At 55.5% G+C, this 13,346-nt stretch overlaps 1 protein-coding gene across 1 annotated transcript; it reads right to left on the reverse strand.

The window, feature by feature from the left end:
• Window positions 1-113: 113 nt before the first annotated feature.
• On the reverse strand, window positions 114-11,548 carry CASP9 (caspase 9). Its single transcript, XM_028155564.2, has 9 exons — window positions 11,396-11,548; window positions 9,125-9,491; window positions 8,730-8,764; window positions 7,691-7,867; window positions 7,070-7,159; window positions 6,840-6,987; window positions 1,876-2,055; window positions 1,163-1,272; window positions 114-280 (listed from the first exon to the last, which is right to left on the reverse strand). The coding sequence occupies exons 1-9, from the start codon at window positions 11,525-11,527 to the stop codon at window positions 188-190; spliced, it is 1,332 nt and encodes a 443-aa protein (XP_028011365.2). The 5' UTR covers window positions 11,528-11,548; the 3' UTR covers window positions 114-187.
• Window positions 11,549-13,346: the final 1,798 nt, after the last annotated feature.

A 13,346-nucleotide genomic window follows, 5' to 3' on the forward strand; every position in this document is an offset into this window, starting at 1 on the left:
TCTCCAACTTGGAAGCTGCTAAGAGCCTGTGTGCCCCCAGCTGAGAAAGAGCGGACCCCCGACGGCTACAAGATCCTTCCACGGGGGACAGCCGCAGTTGAGGGAAAGGCCAGGCCTCAGTAGACACCGGGCGGGGAGCAGGAAGGTGAGGGGGTAAAAGGTCAGGCAGGGTCGGGGGGCCCTGGCGTCATGAAGTTTTAAAGAAGAGTTTTTTCCGGAGGAAATTAAAACACCCAGGAATCTGTTTGTAAATCCCTTTCTCCGAAACGGCATTAGCGACCTGTGAACACACGACCACGGAGAGCTCTGTGAGTCCTCTCCATCCAACCAAGAATTCCTCCCGTGTCCGGAATCCCCGAGGGGTGGGGGAATGTCTCCTAAGGAAGCACTCTTAAACGGCTCAGCTGCAGCCTCCTCGGGCGGCTGGGGGCGGTTAAAGAACAAGCATCTCAACCGCAAATTAAAAAAAACTCAGAATTCAAAATTTCCAAATTCAAAACTTACCAAGTTCACCTGCCCATGGCATGTGGGACCCTGCACCTGACTTTTCTTCCCCACTCTGCTCAGCAAAGCAGAGCCAGAGGCTACGCAGAAGACAGGAGGTCCCTGCCCAGACACCCCCCCTCACGGCACAGACACCTGAGCAGAGCGGGCCCCGTGCTCTGGGACCCTCGGAGGGAGCCGCTGCTCTGAGTGGGACCTCACTCAGCGAGGCTGGGCCTCTCAGGACCTCCTCCCTGCTCTCTCGCTGGAGCCTCATTCTAAAGAGGGGTCATGGTTCTGGAGGGTCAGGAGTATAGGACCAGGCAGTGGGGCAAAGGGTGCAGGGACGGCCCCGCGACCTGCCTTCGGGATGCCATGCTCTGTCCACTGAGCCAGCCAACCCCGGTGCCGAGGACCGGCTCCGTCGGGGGAGAGGGGAGCGGAAGGTGTCGGCCTGGGGACCTCAGAGAAGCCGAGGAGGATGTGGCCCTTGGCCTGAGGGGCCAATGTCACCACAGGTAGTAACATCTCGCGTTAGAGACGTGAAAGCACTGTCGCGTGGCAAGCCCAGGTGTGGCCGCGGACGGGGTTTCGCAGCTTTTACCTTTGGTCTACGCGCTCCCCCACCACCCTGCCCTCCCAGCAGCCTCCCCTCTCCTTCCCAGAAGGCGGGGCTCACCCGGAGCAGGAGGCTCTGCAGGTCTTCCGAGGGAGCCCACTGCTCCAAAACGCCATCCAGGGTCTCGATGTACCAGGAGCCGCTCTTGGTATCCCTCCAGGAGACAAAACCTTGGGACGGAGAAAGGCCGGGCGTTGTTGGAGCCTCCCCGCCCCACGCATGCAGGCAGGGCCGCCCCGGACTCTGACCCATTCACGCATCCAGCAGGAGCGGCCCGCCGCTCTGCGCCCGGTCCCACTGCCCTGGCCCACTGCCATCTTATTTCATCCTCACCACCACCTCCTGATGCTGGCTCTGACTCCAGCTTTCCAACAGGGACACCAAGGCTCAGAGAAGGCAAGTGACTCCTCCGAGGGACCAGAAAGGAAGGACACTAACTCCTGCCCCACCTGCCACGTGCCAGGCACTGCGCTCAGCGATGTGCCAGTCACCTCGAGAATCCCCGTGACAAGTAGGATCATTAGTCCCACTTTAAAGATGAGAAAACTGAGGCAAGGCCAGGATGCGGAGAGGCACACAAGCCCCAGGGCGCATTCCTCCATAAATGTTGTATCCTCGGCGCCTCGCCTGCCTGGACCCGAGGCTCAGAGAGGTGAAGTAACTTGCTCAGGGCCACACAGGTGGCAAGAGGGGAACCGAGGCTCAGGCCCAGGTGTTTCCTTTCACAGCTGCTTCTGGGACAGATGGGGGGACGCCCTGGCGGAGGCACTCACCTGGGAAGGTGGAGTAAGACACAAAGATGTCACTTGGCGTGGGCAAACTAGACACGGCGTCCGGCTGGTCGTAGCTGCCGGGGTGGTCCTGGAACGGGAGGGCGTCTGGCTCGGGGTTCCCGCCAGGGGCCCTGTCCTCAGGGGAAGTGGAGACCACCTCAAACCCATGGTCTTTCTGCCCTGCAGGGAGCGAAACCAGACAGCACGCATCACTGAAACACACAGGCCACAGCTCGGGCCCCATGTCCCCTGTCCCAGCCCAAGGCCCGTGCCCTCTAGAGCGGGGTTCCCGAGCTGGGCAGACACGCGTCGGACACCGAAACAGAAGCTTTACTTTTGTCCACGACAAGAGTTTTACACATTCATTAAGTAAAATCTGGGCGCAGAGGGTGGAAAGATGCAGAACTTTAAAAAACAGCTGTAATAACTCCGAGACATGTGGATTCCTGCAACAGAGAGGAATTGACAGGACTGCTCCAGCCATGAAGTCAGAAGAGAAACAGTCCAGAGATGGAAGACGCTGGCGATGCCTTGCCATACTAGCAGTCAGCAGATATGCGTCACTGCAGATTACCCAAGACCAAACCAGAGAGGGTCAGACCTGCAATACCACCATTTGTCCACCATCCAGAACAGAAATATAATTGCTGTTATGAACACATTAACAACTGTTGGACATAGAAACCGGGACTCAAAAGAACTGTTGGCCCAGAAAGAAACTCACTACAGACTGATTCATTTGCCTCTCAGCATAACCATTATTGCTTGTCTCATTTTCAGTTCCTATAAGTGTATTCCTAGTATCACACGAGCTCACTCATCTAGGGGAAAAGATGAACAACATAGACTGAAGAACAAGAACAGCATTGATCAGACTGTCAGACCTCAGAGGGAAAGTAGGGGAGGGTGGGGACAAGGGAGATAGATCAACCAAAGGACTTGTGTGCTTGCATATGAGCCTAACCAATGATCACGGACAACAGGGGGGCGGGGGGGCTTGCGTGTGGGGGGGATTGGGAGGGGAACGGGGGGAGGGGGTTGATGACAAATATGTGATACCTTAATCAATAAAGTAATTAAAAAATAATAATAAATAAAATAAAAAACAGCTGTAAAAAGTTACAAGGCAGGCACCCCAAAGAATTCAAAACAGGTGTCCAAAGGAACACGTGCACCAAAGGGTCAGAACAGGCAAAGATGGAAAGGGCGCACGTGTCCGTCCACAGATGACGAGATGAAATGGGCAGAGACGGGGAATGGAACAGCGCTGGGCTCGGAAAGGAACGGAGCGCCGATCCACAGCACAAGTGGGTGGGCCTGGGAGCGTGCCGAGTGAAAGGAGCCAGACACTAAGGCCTCGGGATACGACTCCATGTCCAGAGTAGGCAAATCCACGGAGAGGAACGCAGGTTCGCTGTCGCCAGGGGCTGGGAGGAGGCGGGGATGGGTACGGAGCTGCCTTTTGGGGTGATGAGATAGTTCTCGAATTAGATGGTGGTGATGCGAATGTACTCCATGCCACTGGACTGTATACTTTAAAATGGCTAAGACAGCAAATTGTATGTCATTAAGAAGACAAGTCACATTATTTCAGCCTTAAACGTGGGGAGGAACTTGTGATACATGTTACAGCTTGGACGGGCCTTGGGGACACCCTGCAGGGGAAAACAAGCCGGTCACAGGAAGAAGGCAGCTGAAAGGGCTTCGGGAAAGAGAGGCGGAGGTGGAGGCGGAGTGGCCAGAGGGTCCCTGAGTGCAGGGTGTCTGGAGCAGGGGACTGGGCCCCAGCCTCCGATGTGAGACGGGAGGACAGTCCTGGTGGGAAAAACGGCAGGCGGTTTGGGTGGCTCGACCTATGGTGGGAAATAGCAAGGAGGGAGGGAGGTCACAGCCCACCCAGGAAGCTGGGGTCCTGTCTGCAGGAACAAAGATGAGACAGAGATGGTTCTGGCAACCCCATAGCAACAACTCCAACGTCTGCTGACCCCTCAGCCCACACGGTAAAGCTCAGAAACTTGGTAATGTGCGTGCTCACAGCTCGTGGGCAGGGGCCAGGATTCTGCCTTCTATCCTCCTGCCTCTCAGCCCCCCTGCTGTCCTCCAGGGAGACCCCACGCTGCCAAGGGGGCTCGAGGGGGTGGAAGCTGGACTGCAGCTTTCTCAGGTCGCTGCGTCTGGTTATCTTCTTGGTTGAGATTCTAGAATCTGGGACTGACCTGAGTGGACCAGGGGAGGGGACCTGAGATTTGAACACGGGACTGCGGCTGGGGCCGCCTGGGCAGCCGGGTGCGGGGGGGGGGGGGGGCCACTTCAGTGGACAGTGGGGGATGACTAAGAATGGCCTAAGGAGACAGAGGTGGGCAGAGGGACTGCCTGGGACAATAGGATCCGAGAGGGGACTCTGGGGAGAAACGTGTGGGTCGGACAGGGGACGCTAGCCATGTGTATTCACGTGTCATCCTCATTCTACAAATCTGATGCGAAAGCTTAGCTCCCGGCTTATGCCCTGTATGCACAGCTTTGTTCTGAAGGAGCCTCGATCAAATCTCACTCACAGGTACTTGTATATGGTTCTATTTCAAATTCAGAACTCCCCGGGAGGCGGGACTAACTCCTTCCCCCTAAGCAAGGACATACAGTGGTGAGAGGAGCCGTCGTCTGAGCATCTGAAAGGCACAAGCACTGCAGCATCCTGCGCCGCCTCCAGCCTTCTGGGCGGGAGCTCTAACCACACAGGCCGCTCAGCGTCCGCCACGGGCATCGCCACGCGTGTCACCGGCACCATGCTACTCACTAACCCTCCACACCAAAGGTACCCACTTGGACACGGTTTCCGCCCTGGTGCCCGCACTGCCTCTCCGTGAAGAGTGTTAGAGGATTTTTAAATGGTTTTACATTGCAACAACAGTGGACTCTAAAATAGCAACCAGAATCCAGGACAGACTTCCTGCTGCATGTCAACAGGACACCCCGCCAGACACACTGAGAGATGGGAGACATGTCTGTTTCCGTGCTCAGCTGACAGGCCGCCCCCATGTGGCCACAGCGGTAATCACAAGCTCCTGCGGGGGCTCCGCAGGGACCAGAACTCCAAAGGCAGCTGCATTCCAGCGCGGGAACCTTGCTCTTCCCAGCGAGTTGTTTTGGTTTGTTTTTTCATGGCGGGAGTCTACATTATTTCAGATTTCACTCGCAGATATTTTTATTCTATTTCAAGTTCAAATAATTAGAATCTACATGAGATGCAACCAAACTGTGAGCTTTGTGCCAGGCGAGGACCCGGCTGCAGGGCAGCCAGGCCTGCCCCTGCCCTGGGAGAGCTGACCGGGGCATGAGGCTGTCTCGACACCTCAAGAAGGTGCTGTCACAGGGAAGGACAGGAGCGGCCGGAGCACAAGAGCCAGCTAATCCTGAGATTGGAGGAAGCAGGTGTTTAGGGAAGACTCCCTGGAGGCGGTGACAGTGAGTTTTAACCAGAAGGATGGATGGTCAAGAGTTGGCCAGGAGACAAAGCAGAGGATGGCACAAGGAAAGGCAGAGGAGCAGGCCAGAGTCTGTGACACCTTGGGAAGGTTGAGAGGCACAGCATGCCGGGCTTGGGGAGGCAAAGTGGCCGGGGCCAGATCGCCAAGGGCCCTGTAGGCCCCACTAAGAAGTCCAAAGATCCTCCGTGCTACTGAGAATGGGTGTCGGAGCGGGCACAGAGCTGGAAGACGGGCTAACTAACTTTCCCAGAAAGCTGGCCTCCCTTTCTCAGGGGCGGGGGGAAGAGATCTGGTTGAGGGACCTCAGGAGAATGACAACAAGGAAAATGAAAGAGTTTTTAGAAAAAGGAGAAGGGAGAGAGAGACAGAGAGAGAAACATCAATGTGAGAAACATCGATCGGTTGCCTCCCGTGCATGCCCTGACCAGGGATTGAATCTGAAACCTAGATACATGCCCTGACCGGGAATCAAACTTACAACCTTGACCTAGCCCCGTGGTCGGCAAACTCATTAGTCAACAGAGCCAAATATCAACAGTGCAACAATTGAAATTTCTTTTGAGAGCCAAATTTTTTAAACTTAAACTTCTTCTAACGCCACTTCTTCAAAATAGTCTCACCCAGGCCGTGGTATTTTGTGGAAGAGCCACACTCAAGGGGCCAAAGAGCCGCATGTGGCTCGTGAGCCGCAGTTTGCCGACCACTGCCCTAGCCGGTTTGGCTCAGTGGATAGAGCGTCGGCCTGCAGACTGAAGGATCCCAGGTTTGATTCCGGCCAAGGGCACATGCCTGGGTTTCGGGCTCGATCCCCAGTAGGGGGCGTGCAGGAGGCAGCTGATCAATGATTCTCTCATCATTGATGTTTCTATTTTTCTATCCCTCTCCCTTCCTCTCTAAAATCAATAAAAATATATATATATTTTTTTTAATATATTTTATTGATTTTCTTAGAGGAAGGGAGAGGGATGGAGAGCTAGCAACATTGATGAGAGAGAAACATCGACCAGCTGCCTCCTGCAACCAATGTACATGCCCTATGACCGGAATCGAACCCGGGACCTTTCAGTCCGCAGGTCGACGCTCTATCCACTGAGCCAAACCAGTTTCGGCAAAATATATTTTTTTAAAACTCCGCAACCTTCCAGAATACAGGATGACACTCCAACCCACCGAGCCACACCGGCCAGGGCTGAAGGAGTTTTTCTTTCTCCTCCACTTTGTTTATTTTTGTCAAGTCTCTGGCGTTGAAGGTGCCAGAGCTGCAGGAACCTCTGCGTTGAGACCTCGAAAGGCTGGACAGAGCTGACACCTACTCTAGCCAGACGCAGGTGCTACCACTGGAACAACAGCGACCATGTCTGGGGCCCTCTGCCTGCCTGCAGAGACCCCCTGGATATCGTGGGGCTGGTCGGAGCAGGAGGCAGGCGGCGGCTCCTTCCCCACCAGCTCCTTCCGCGGGGAGGCTGAGGGCCTGCTTACCTCCCCCGCAGGCCTGGATGAAGAACAGCTTGGGCTTCCCTCCCAGGCTGGGGCAGCCAGTCCCGTTGAAGATGTTCACGATTCTCTCCACGGACACCGAAGACCCATCTGTGCCATAAACAGCCCCCGGGAACTGGAGGTGGCTGGCCTAGAAGACCAAGAACCCTGGTCACCAAACCAAGAAGCCGGGGCGGACTCCGACAGCCGGCCCGGGAAGCTGAGGCCCCTACCTGGCAGCCGTGAGAGAGGATGACCACCACGCAGCAGTCCAGGGCCCCGTGGTCCCGCCGCGCCAGCTCCGCCAGAGCCTGCACCATTTGCTGCAGAGAGAAGGCTGCAGGTGAGCCAGACACCGGCGGATCGGGTCCCCATCCTGGGCACCTGGGCAGAGCACCTGCCCTGCCCCCAGGGCCAACACGGGAGTAATGACACTCGTAGCAGTCACAGCAGCCACCATTCTTAAGGCAAAGGTGCTGTGCTGGGCACTGTTCACTTAATCCTCACAGCGACCCGAGGAGGTGAATCCTGTTCTTGTGTCTAGACCAGTGGTCAGCAAACTGCAGCTCGCGAGCCGCATGCCACGGTTTGCCGCTCTGTTGACTAATAAGTTTGCCAACCACTGGTCTAGACAATGAAACTGAGGCTTGGGAGTCACCCGCAGGGACCGGGAGGGCCAGTCCTCCACCCAGGGCTCTCTGAGTCTGACGCTTAAACTGGAAACCACTGGGCAACACTGCCTCTCATGGTCCTACAGACCTAAGGGCTAGTCTTGGGGTGTCCTCTGCATTCAGGGTCCCTCGCAGGGAGTCCGCCCAGCCTCGCCCGCCTCTCCGCAAGGACAGGGGCCGTACCTTCGCAGTCAGGTCGCTCTCCACCTCCACCGCGAAGTGCAGCAAGCGGAAGCGACTCTGCAGCTTCTCGCAGTCCACGTGGGAGCCGGTGCGGGTGCTGAGCCCCGACTTAAGGCAGAAGTTCACGTTGTTGATAATGAGGCAGTAGCCACAAGGGTCTGCATTCAGGACGTACGCCTGCCAAGCACAGGGACCAACGTAAACCGGGGTCTCACTGCACTCACCAGGCAGGAAGGCGGGAAGGTGGCCCCTGGGTTTCAATGGGGTGCTGGGCAATCGGGAGCAGTGAGACAGGAAAGGGGTCTGCCCTGTCTCTGAAGGAACAGCGGGGTCTACGCCCAGCATCGCAGGGCTCAGCAAACAGACTGCAAAGCAGACTGAGGGGAGCAGTAGGTGTGATGTTCAAATAGCGCAAAGTGGGGGAGATCAGTTCTCACTACCGTGCTCAGGGGTGGGAGCTGGTAGCTTAGAATTCCAACACCATAGACACCCACCCCCAAAGGACCTTACAGACCGCCCAGTCCAGGGGAGCACTGAGAACCATGTGGGTGACTCTGTGGGCAGGCTCGTGCCCAGGCCCACCTCGGAGCACTGACACCACTTCCTCCCAGGCTCAGCATTTCCCGTGTAATCCTCTCTCCGATCAGCCTGTTCATTGTGTTTATGGTACGTAACACTCTTTCTACTTATATATTTCGTCCTAGGAACATATAAGGTATCCCAGCACAGAGGCCAGAGCTGGCATCCAGAAGTCACACAATAAATGCTGTGAATGAGCGAGTGACTCGGTCTGGGGCGGATGCCACAGCCGATTCTGACCCCCTGATTTCACAGATGAGGAAAGGGCAGGGTGGGCCAACCTGCTCCAGAAAGAGCTGAGCCAGAGTCAGGAAGCTGTAGGGGCCTGGGACCGGGACCCTCTCTCCAGCTGGGCTGGGTTCCCTGAGCTCCCGACACAGCTGCAGGGAAGGGCCTGGGGAGTAAGGAGCAAGAGGGCTCAAAGCCAACGCAATTGGCCCCAAATCATATGAATGCTCACCAAATCAGCGTTTCCCCTCCGGCTCCCATGAGCACCTGGAGAGAGAGACAAAAAAGAAAAACATGAATGTCAGGGTCCAACAGGGGAGGAGCACGGGACTCTGGAGCTGAAGAATACAATGAATAAAATAAAATAAATGCAACAGAGAACATCAATCTCAGACTTGATCAGATAGAAGAAAGAATCTGTGAAGCAGAAGACAAGTCATTTGAAAGTACCCATTCAGAAAATACATGTTTTTCAGAGGAGGGGCTCCCAAAATTAAATCTTCTGTATTTACCAGAATATTCCACCCATCCCCTATGAGTGTTCAGAAAGGCAAAACCAAAATTAAATTCTGGATTTCAGCCTGCCCGGCCGTACCAGTGGTCACGCCCACCTCTCTCAGTACTCACGGATATCACTGAATCCTCCAGCACCAATGTCCACTGGCCTGGGCACGCCTGGTCTGAGAACCTGTGGATAGAGCTCCTCTGGCCCCAACACCACTGGAGGGAGTCTGCCTGGAGCCGGCTTCGACAGATCCTGCTTCACTACTCTTAGCTCCTCTGGTCTGACCGCCACAGGCCTGAGGTCCAGGGGTCTGATGGCTTCCGGATCCCGCCTTGCTGTTTGGCTACTCGTTCTCAGCAATGAAGCCAGGCTATGCTGGCCTGTGTCCTCTAAGCAGGAGATGAACAGAGGAAGGGCCTGACTCCCTCGTGTCTCCAGATCTGTGACCAACTGCCTGGCCTGATCGCGCCGAGACCCAGAGCCTGCCCTCTGTTGGGAAAGAAACACATGGCACTATTTATTACTCACACACTTTCCTGTGACTCTCATCTTGGCCCCCTATTTCCCAGATAGCATAAATCTAGAAACAATCAGCCATATGGGCAAAAATTGAGCCTGCCTTTGCTTATCTATTCACTCAGTATTTTGGAGGCATCTACTATGTGCCCAGCGCTGTGCTAAGTGCTGAAAATACAGCAGGGAACCATCTCAGTCCTCAAGGAGCAAACATCGTGTGGGGACTGCACACAGATAAATCAATAATGACACAGCAAAGAGAGATGTGTCCCAGGAAAGCACAAGGGCCTGGGAGAGTACAGGGGCATCCAACTCAGTCCTCAATGGTCAGAAAGTCTTCCAGCAGGGGATCTTAACCGAGGCCTGGTCGCCAACCTTTCGGACCTCACGGACCACAGGTTGGCAACCGCTGCCCTGGAGAATATTAGGATGTGAATAGCAAGATGTAATGATGGAAGCAGAGGCTGGAGTGATGTGGCCACAAGCCAAGGAATGCTGGCAGCCTCTCGAAGGAACGGATTCTCCCCTGAGCCTCCAGAAGGAAGCAGCCCAGCTGACACCTTTATTTTAACCACTTAGGATTCAGTTGGGTCCTTGACCACCAGAAAGGTAAGAAAATAAATATATGTTGCCTTAAAAAAGAGAGAAAATAAAGGAAGTGTGGAATAGGAAATGTGAGTTGGGATGGGGAACAGTAGTGAGGGATGAGGCATTTGTGCGGTCATGCCAAGGAAGCTGTGAGAAGCCACTGAAGAGTTTTAAGAAGGGAGTGACAGAATCAGGTCTGCCTTTTAAAAAATTCATCCCGGAGGCAGGGAGGACAACAGAGGGAGTGAGCCACAGCCAGGTCTGGTGGTGGCAAAGATGGTGCAGCTGGAAGAGAGGAGAGGACAGACCGCAGAAATAAGGAAGGAGAAGGGACAGGATCTGGCCATTGATTGGGTGGACGGTGAAGGTGGAGAAATGGTTAAGGCTGACAGGTGTGGGGATGGAGAGGCAGGTCACTGAGACAGGGAGTGGGGTGGGAGCAAGAAGATACTGGTTATCTGCTGGTTGTCCTGAGACCCAGCACTGGGCAAGTTCCGCAGGATCCACCGGAATAAGACACCGCCCTATCCTCAAGTTCCTTCGGCAGCACTGTCCACGGGAACATTCTGAGACGATGGAAATGTCCTTTGTCTGCGCTGTCCAATATGGCAGCTAAGAAAGTGCTTTTAAAGAGAACCTCCAATGTCTGTCCTTATTATTCCCTCCATTACCTGCATAAGGCCGTTCATCTCCAAAACCCCTCTCAAAACATAAACTTCACACATGAGGGGCTGGCCAAGGAGGACAGGGCACAGCCAACTACAACAGGTGAGCCCTTATTCTGTGGCTGACGCTCTAGTGTTTCACACCCATTATCTCATTTAGCCCTCTGTCCCCATTTCACAGCCCAGGAAACTGGCTCAGAGAGGGTGACTTGCCCAAGGACAGGGTGCCAGGCAATCTGTCCCCCAGGTGGATGCTGAGGACCTCCATGCTAGAGGAGGGGAACAAACATGCCTCCTGCTGGCAAAAGCCCCGCGCTGCAGCAGCAACAGTGCAGCTCCTGTGCAGGCGCGGAGTGGCTTCCCAAGCCCTCCGAGCGGTGTCTGGGACTGCTCGGTTCGGCTGGGCAATGCCGGGGGCTCGCTGCCTGAAGAAAAACGAGGTTCCCCACAACGGTTTCCTAAAGGCGGTGGGGTACCGGTGGGCACAGAGGGGGGATCTCGGCCATTAAGTTACGCTGTGGCTCCAGCAACCCTCTCCGCGCGGCCCCCCGTCCCCGTCAGTGACTGAAGCCCGCGCGCGGCCCGGGAAGTGGGGGTCCCGGGCTGGGAGGGGGCGGGGCGCACCTGGATGTCCTCGATCATGTCGGGCTTGAAGAGCTCGCGGGTCAGCAGAGCGTCCCAAAGGTTGTCCACCTGCAGCTCCCGGACCAGCTGCACCCGGCACCGCCGCAGAACCTGCCGGTCAGCTTCGTCCATGGCGAGCAGACAGTAGGACCGCAGCCGCCTCCGTCAGCTTCCGGCCTCGGCCGCCGAGCCCCGCCCCCTCCTCCAGGGCCCGCCCCCGAGTCTCCCTCGCCCCCAAGGTCCCGCCCCCAGGCCCGGCCACCTCCAGGCTCCGCCTCCGAGCCCCGCCCCGCCCCGGGACACACCCCCGCGCCAACGCCCCGCCCCAAGCACACCCCGCGACGCTGCGCCTGGCCCCTGGCCAATGTTCAAATCCACTCGCTTTTACAGAGGCGGAGTGGGTCACCCTGCTAGTCACTGCTGTGCCTGGAGCCACCGTCTGTCCCTAAAGGCCCCTCCTCTGCCCTCCCCCCAAAACCATAAGTCTGCCGCCCCCCTGCCCGTTTCTCATCGTTCGCTGTTCCAAACTCGCGTCTCATCCAACCTTACACGGTCCACCTTACACGGTCTCCCCTTCTCTTCCCTTCCCTTCCCATCTTTCCTCCCTCCCACAAAGGAAAAACACGGATCGAAATCTACTCTTTTGAACTCCCAGTTTGCACCGCTCATTTCCACATCTGAAAAGCCATTGCTCGTTTATTGAGTCCCAGCCACCTGACATTACATGACCTCATCTCTCCCTGACTACAGCACTACCAGGGAAGTACTTGCCCCCACTTGACGTGTGTGGTCGCTGGGGCTCGAGGAAGTGACGTCACCGGTCACAATCACAGAGGCAGTGAGTGGCAGAGGCGGGCAAGATTTACACTGGAACCTGACTCCAAGTCCACACTCTTAGAATGTATACTCTTGAGCAGCAAAACCTCAGCCCCATTCATTCATTTATTCCTCAAATATTTATTGCAATCCTGTCTGTGCCAAGGTCTATGCAAACTCAAAGAAAAAAATACAAACATACAAACAAAAGCCCTGACATTAGGAGCTTATATTCCAGTGAGAGGAAATAAATCCTATATAATAAAAAGCTAATATGCAAATAGACCAAATCGGGGAACAACAGAACAACTGGTCGCTATGATGTGCGCTGACCACCAGGGGGCGCACGCAGAACATGGCTGGCATTGGCCAAGGTGCGGGGGTGAGGAGGAGATGGTGGAGCAGTTGAGCAGGGGCACCAGACCAAGGCAGGGCACTGGTCGCTGTCATCAGGGCAAGCCTCTGGTGGTTACTGAAAATTCTTTGCTCCCTCGTGTGCCACGGTCCCACCCTGTGCTCACACCTGCTGCCAGTGCCAGCCCCGCTTGCAATCACTCCATGCTGTCAGCGCATGGGAGCAGCAGCGGGAGCAGGGCTGCCAGCAGACAGGGGATGGGAGGGGCTATAGCAAGAGGGGCCGGCCAGGGGTGTGGAGGATGAGCCGAGGCCTGCCCCTGTGCCCCCTACAGCCTCTTGGCCCACAGTTCTTTTCAAGGTGCATGAATTCGTGCACAGGGCCCCTAGTGATAAAATAAAAGATGTAGTATATTAGATGGTGATAAATGCAAAGGACATAAAATAAATAAAAACAGTGAAGGAGGGGGGGGGGCCTAGCTGGTTTGGCTCAGCGGATAGAGTGTCGGGCTGCGGACTGAAGGGTCCCAGGTTCGATTCCGGTCAAGGGCACATGCCTGGGTTGCGGGCTCGATCCCCAGTAGGGGGCATGCAAGAGGCAGCCAATTGATGATTCTCATCATTGATGTTTCTATCTCTCTTCCCTTCTCTGAAATCAATAAAAATATATTTTTAAAAAACAGTGCAGAGGGGATATGAAATCTCTTTATATCTCTAAAGAACCTATCTCATTGGCTCAATGAAAGTGTACCTCCTTCACCTGTGCCTCTCCCTCTCCCCA

Source organism: Eptesicus fuscus, chromosome 9 (genome assembly GCF_027574615.1).
Source record: "Eptesicus fuscus isolate TK198812 chromosome 9, DD_ASM_mEF_20220401, whole genome shotgun sequence".
Taxonomy (NCBI): Eukaryota; Metazoa; Chordata; class Mammalia; order Chiroptera; family Vespertilionidae; genus Eptesicus; species Eptesicus fuscus.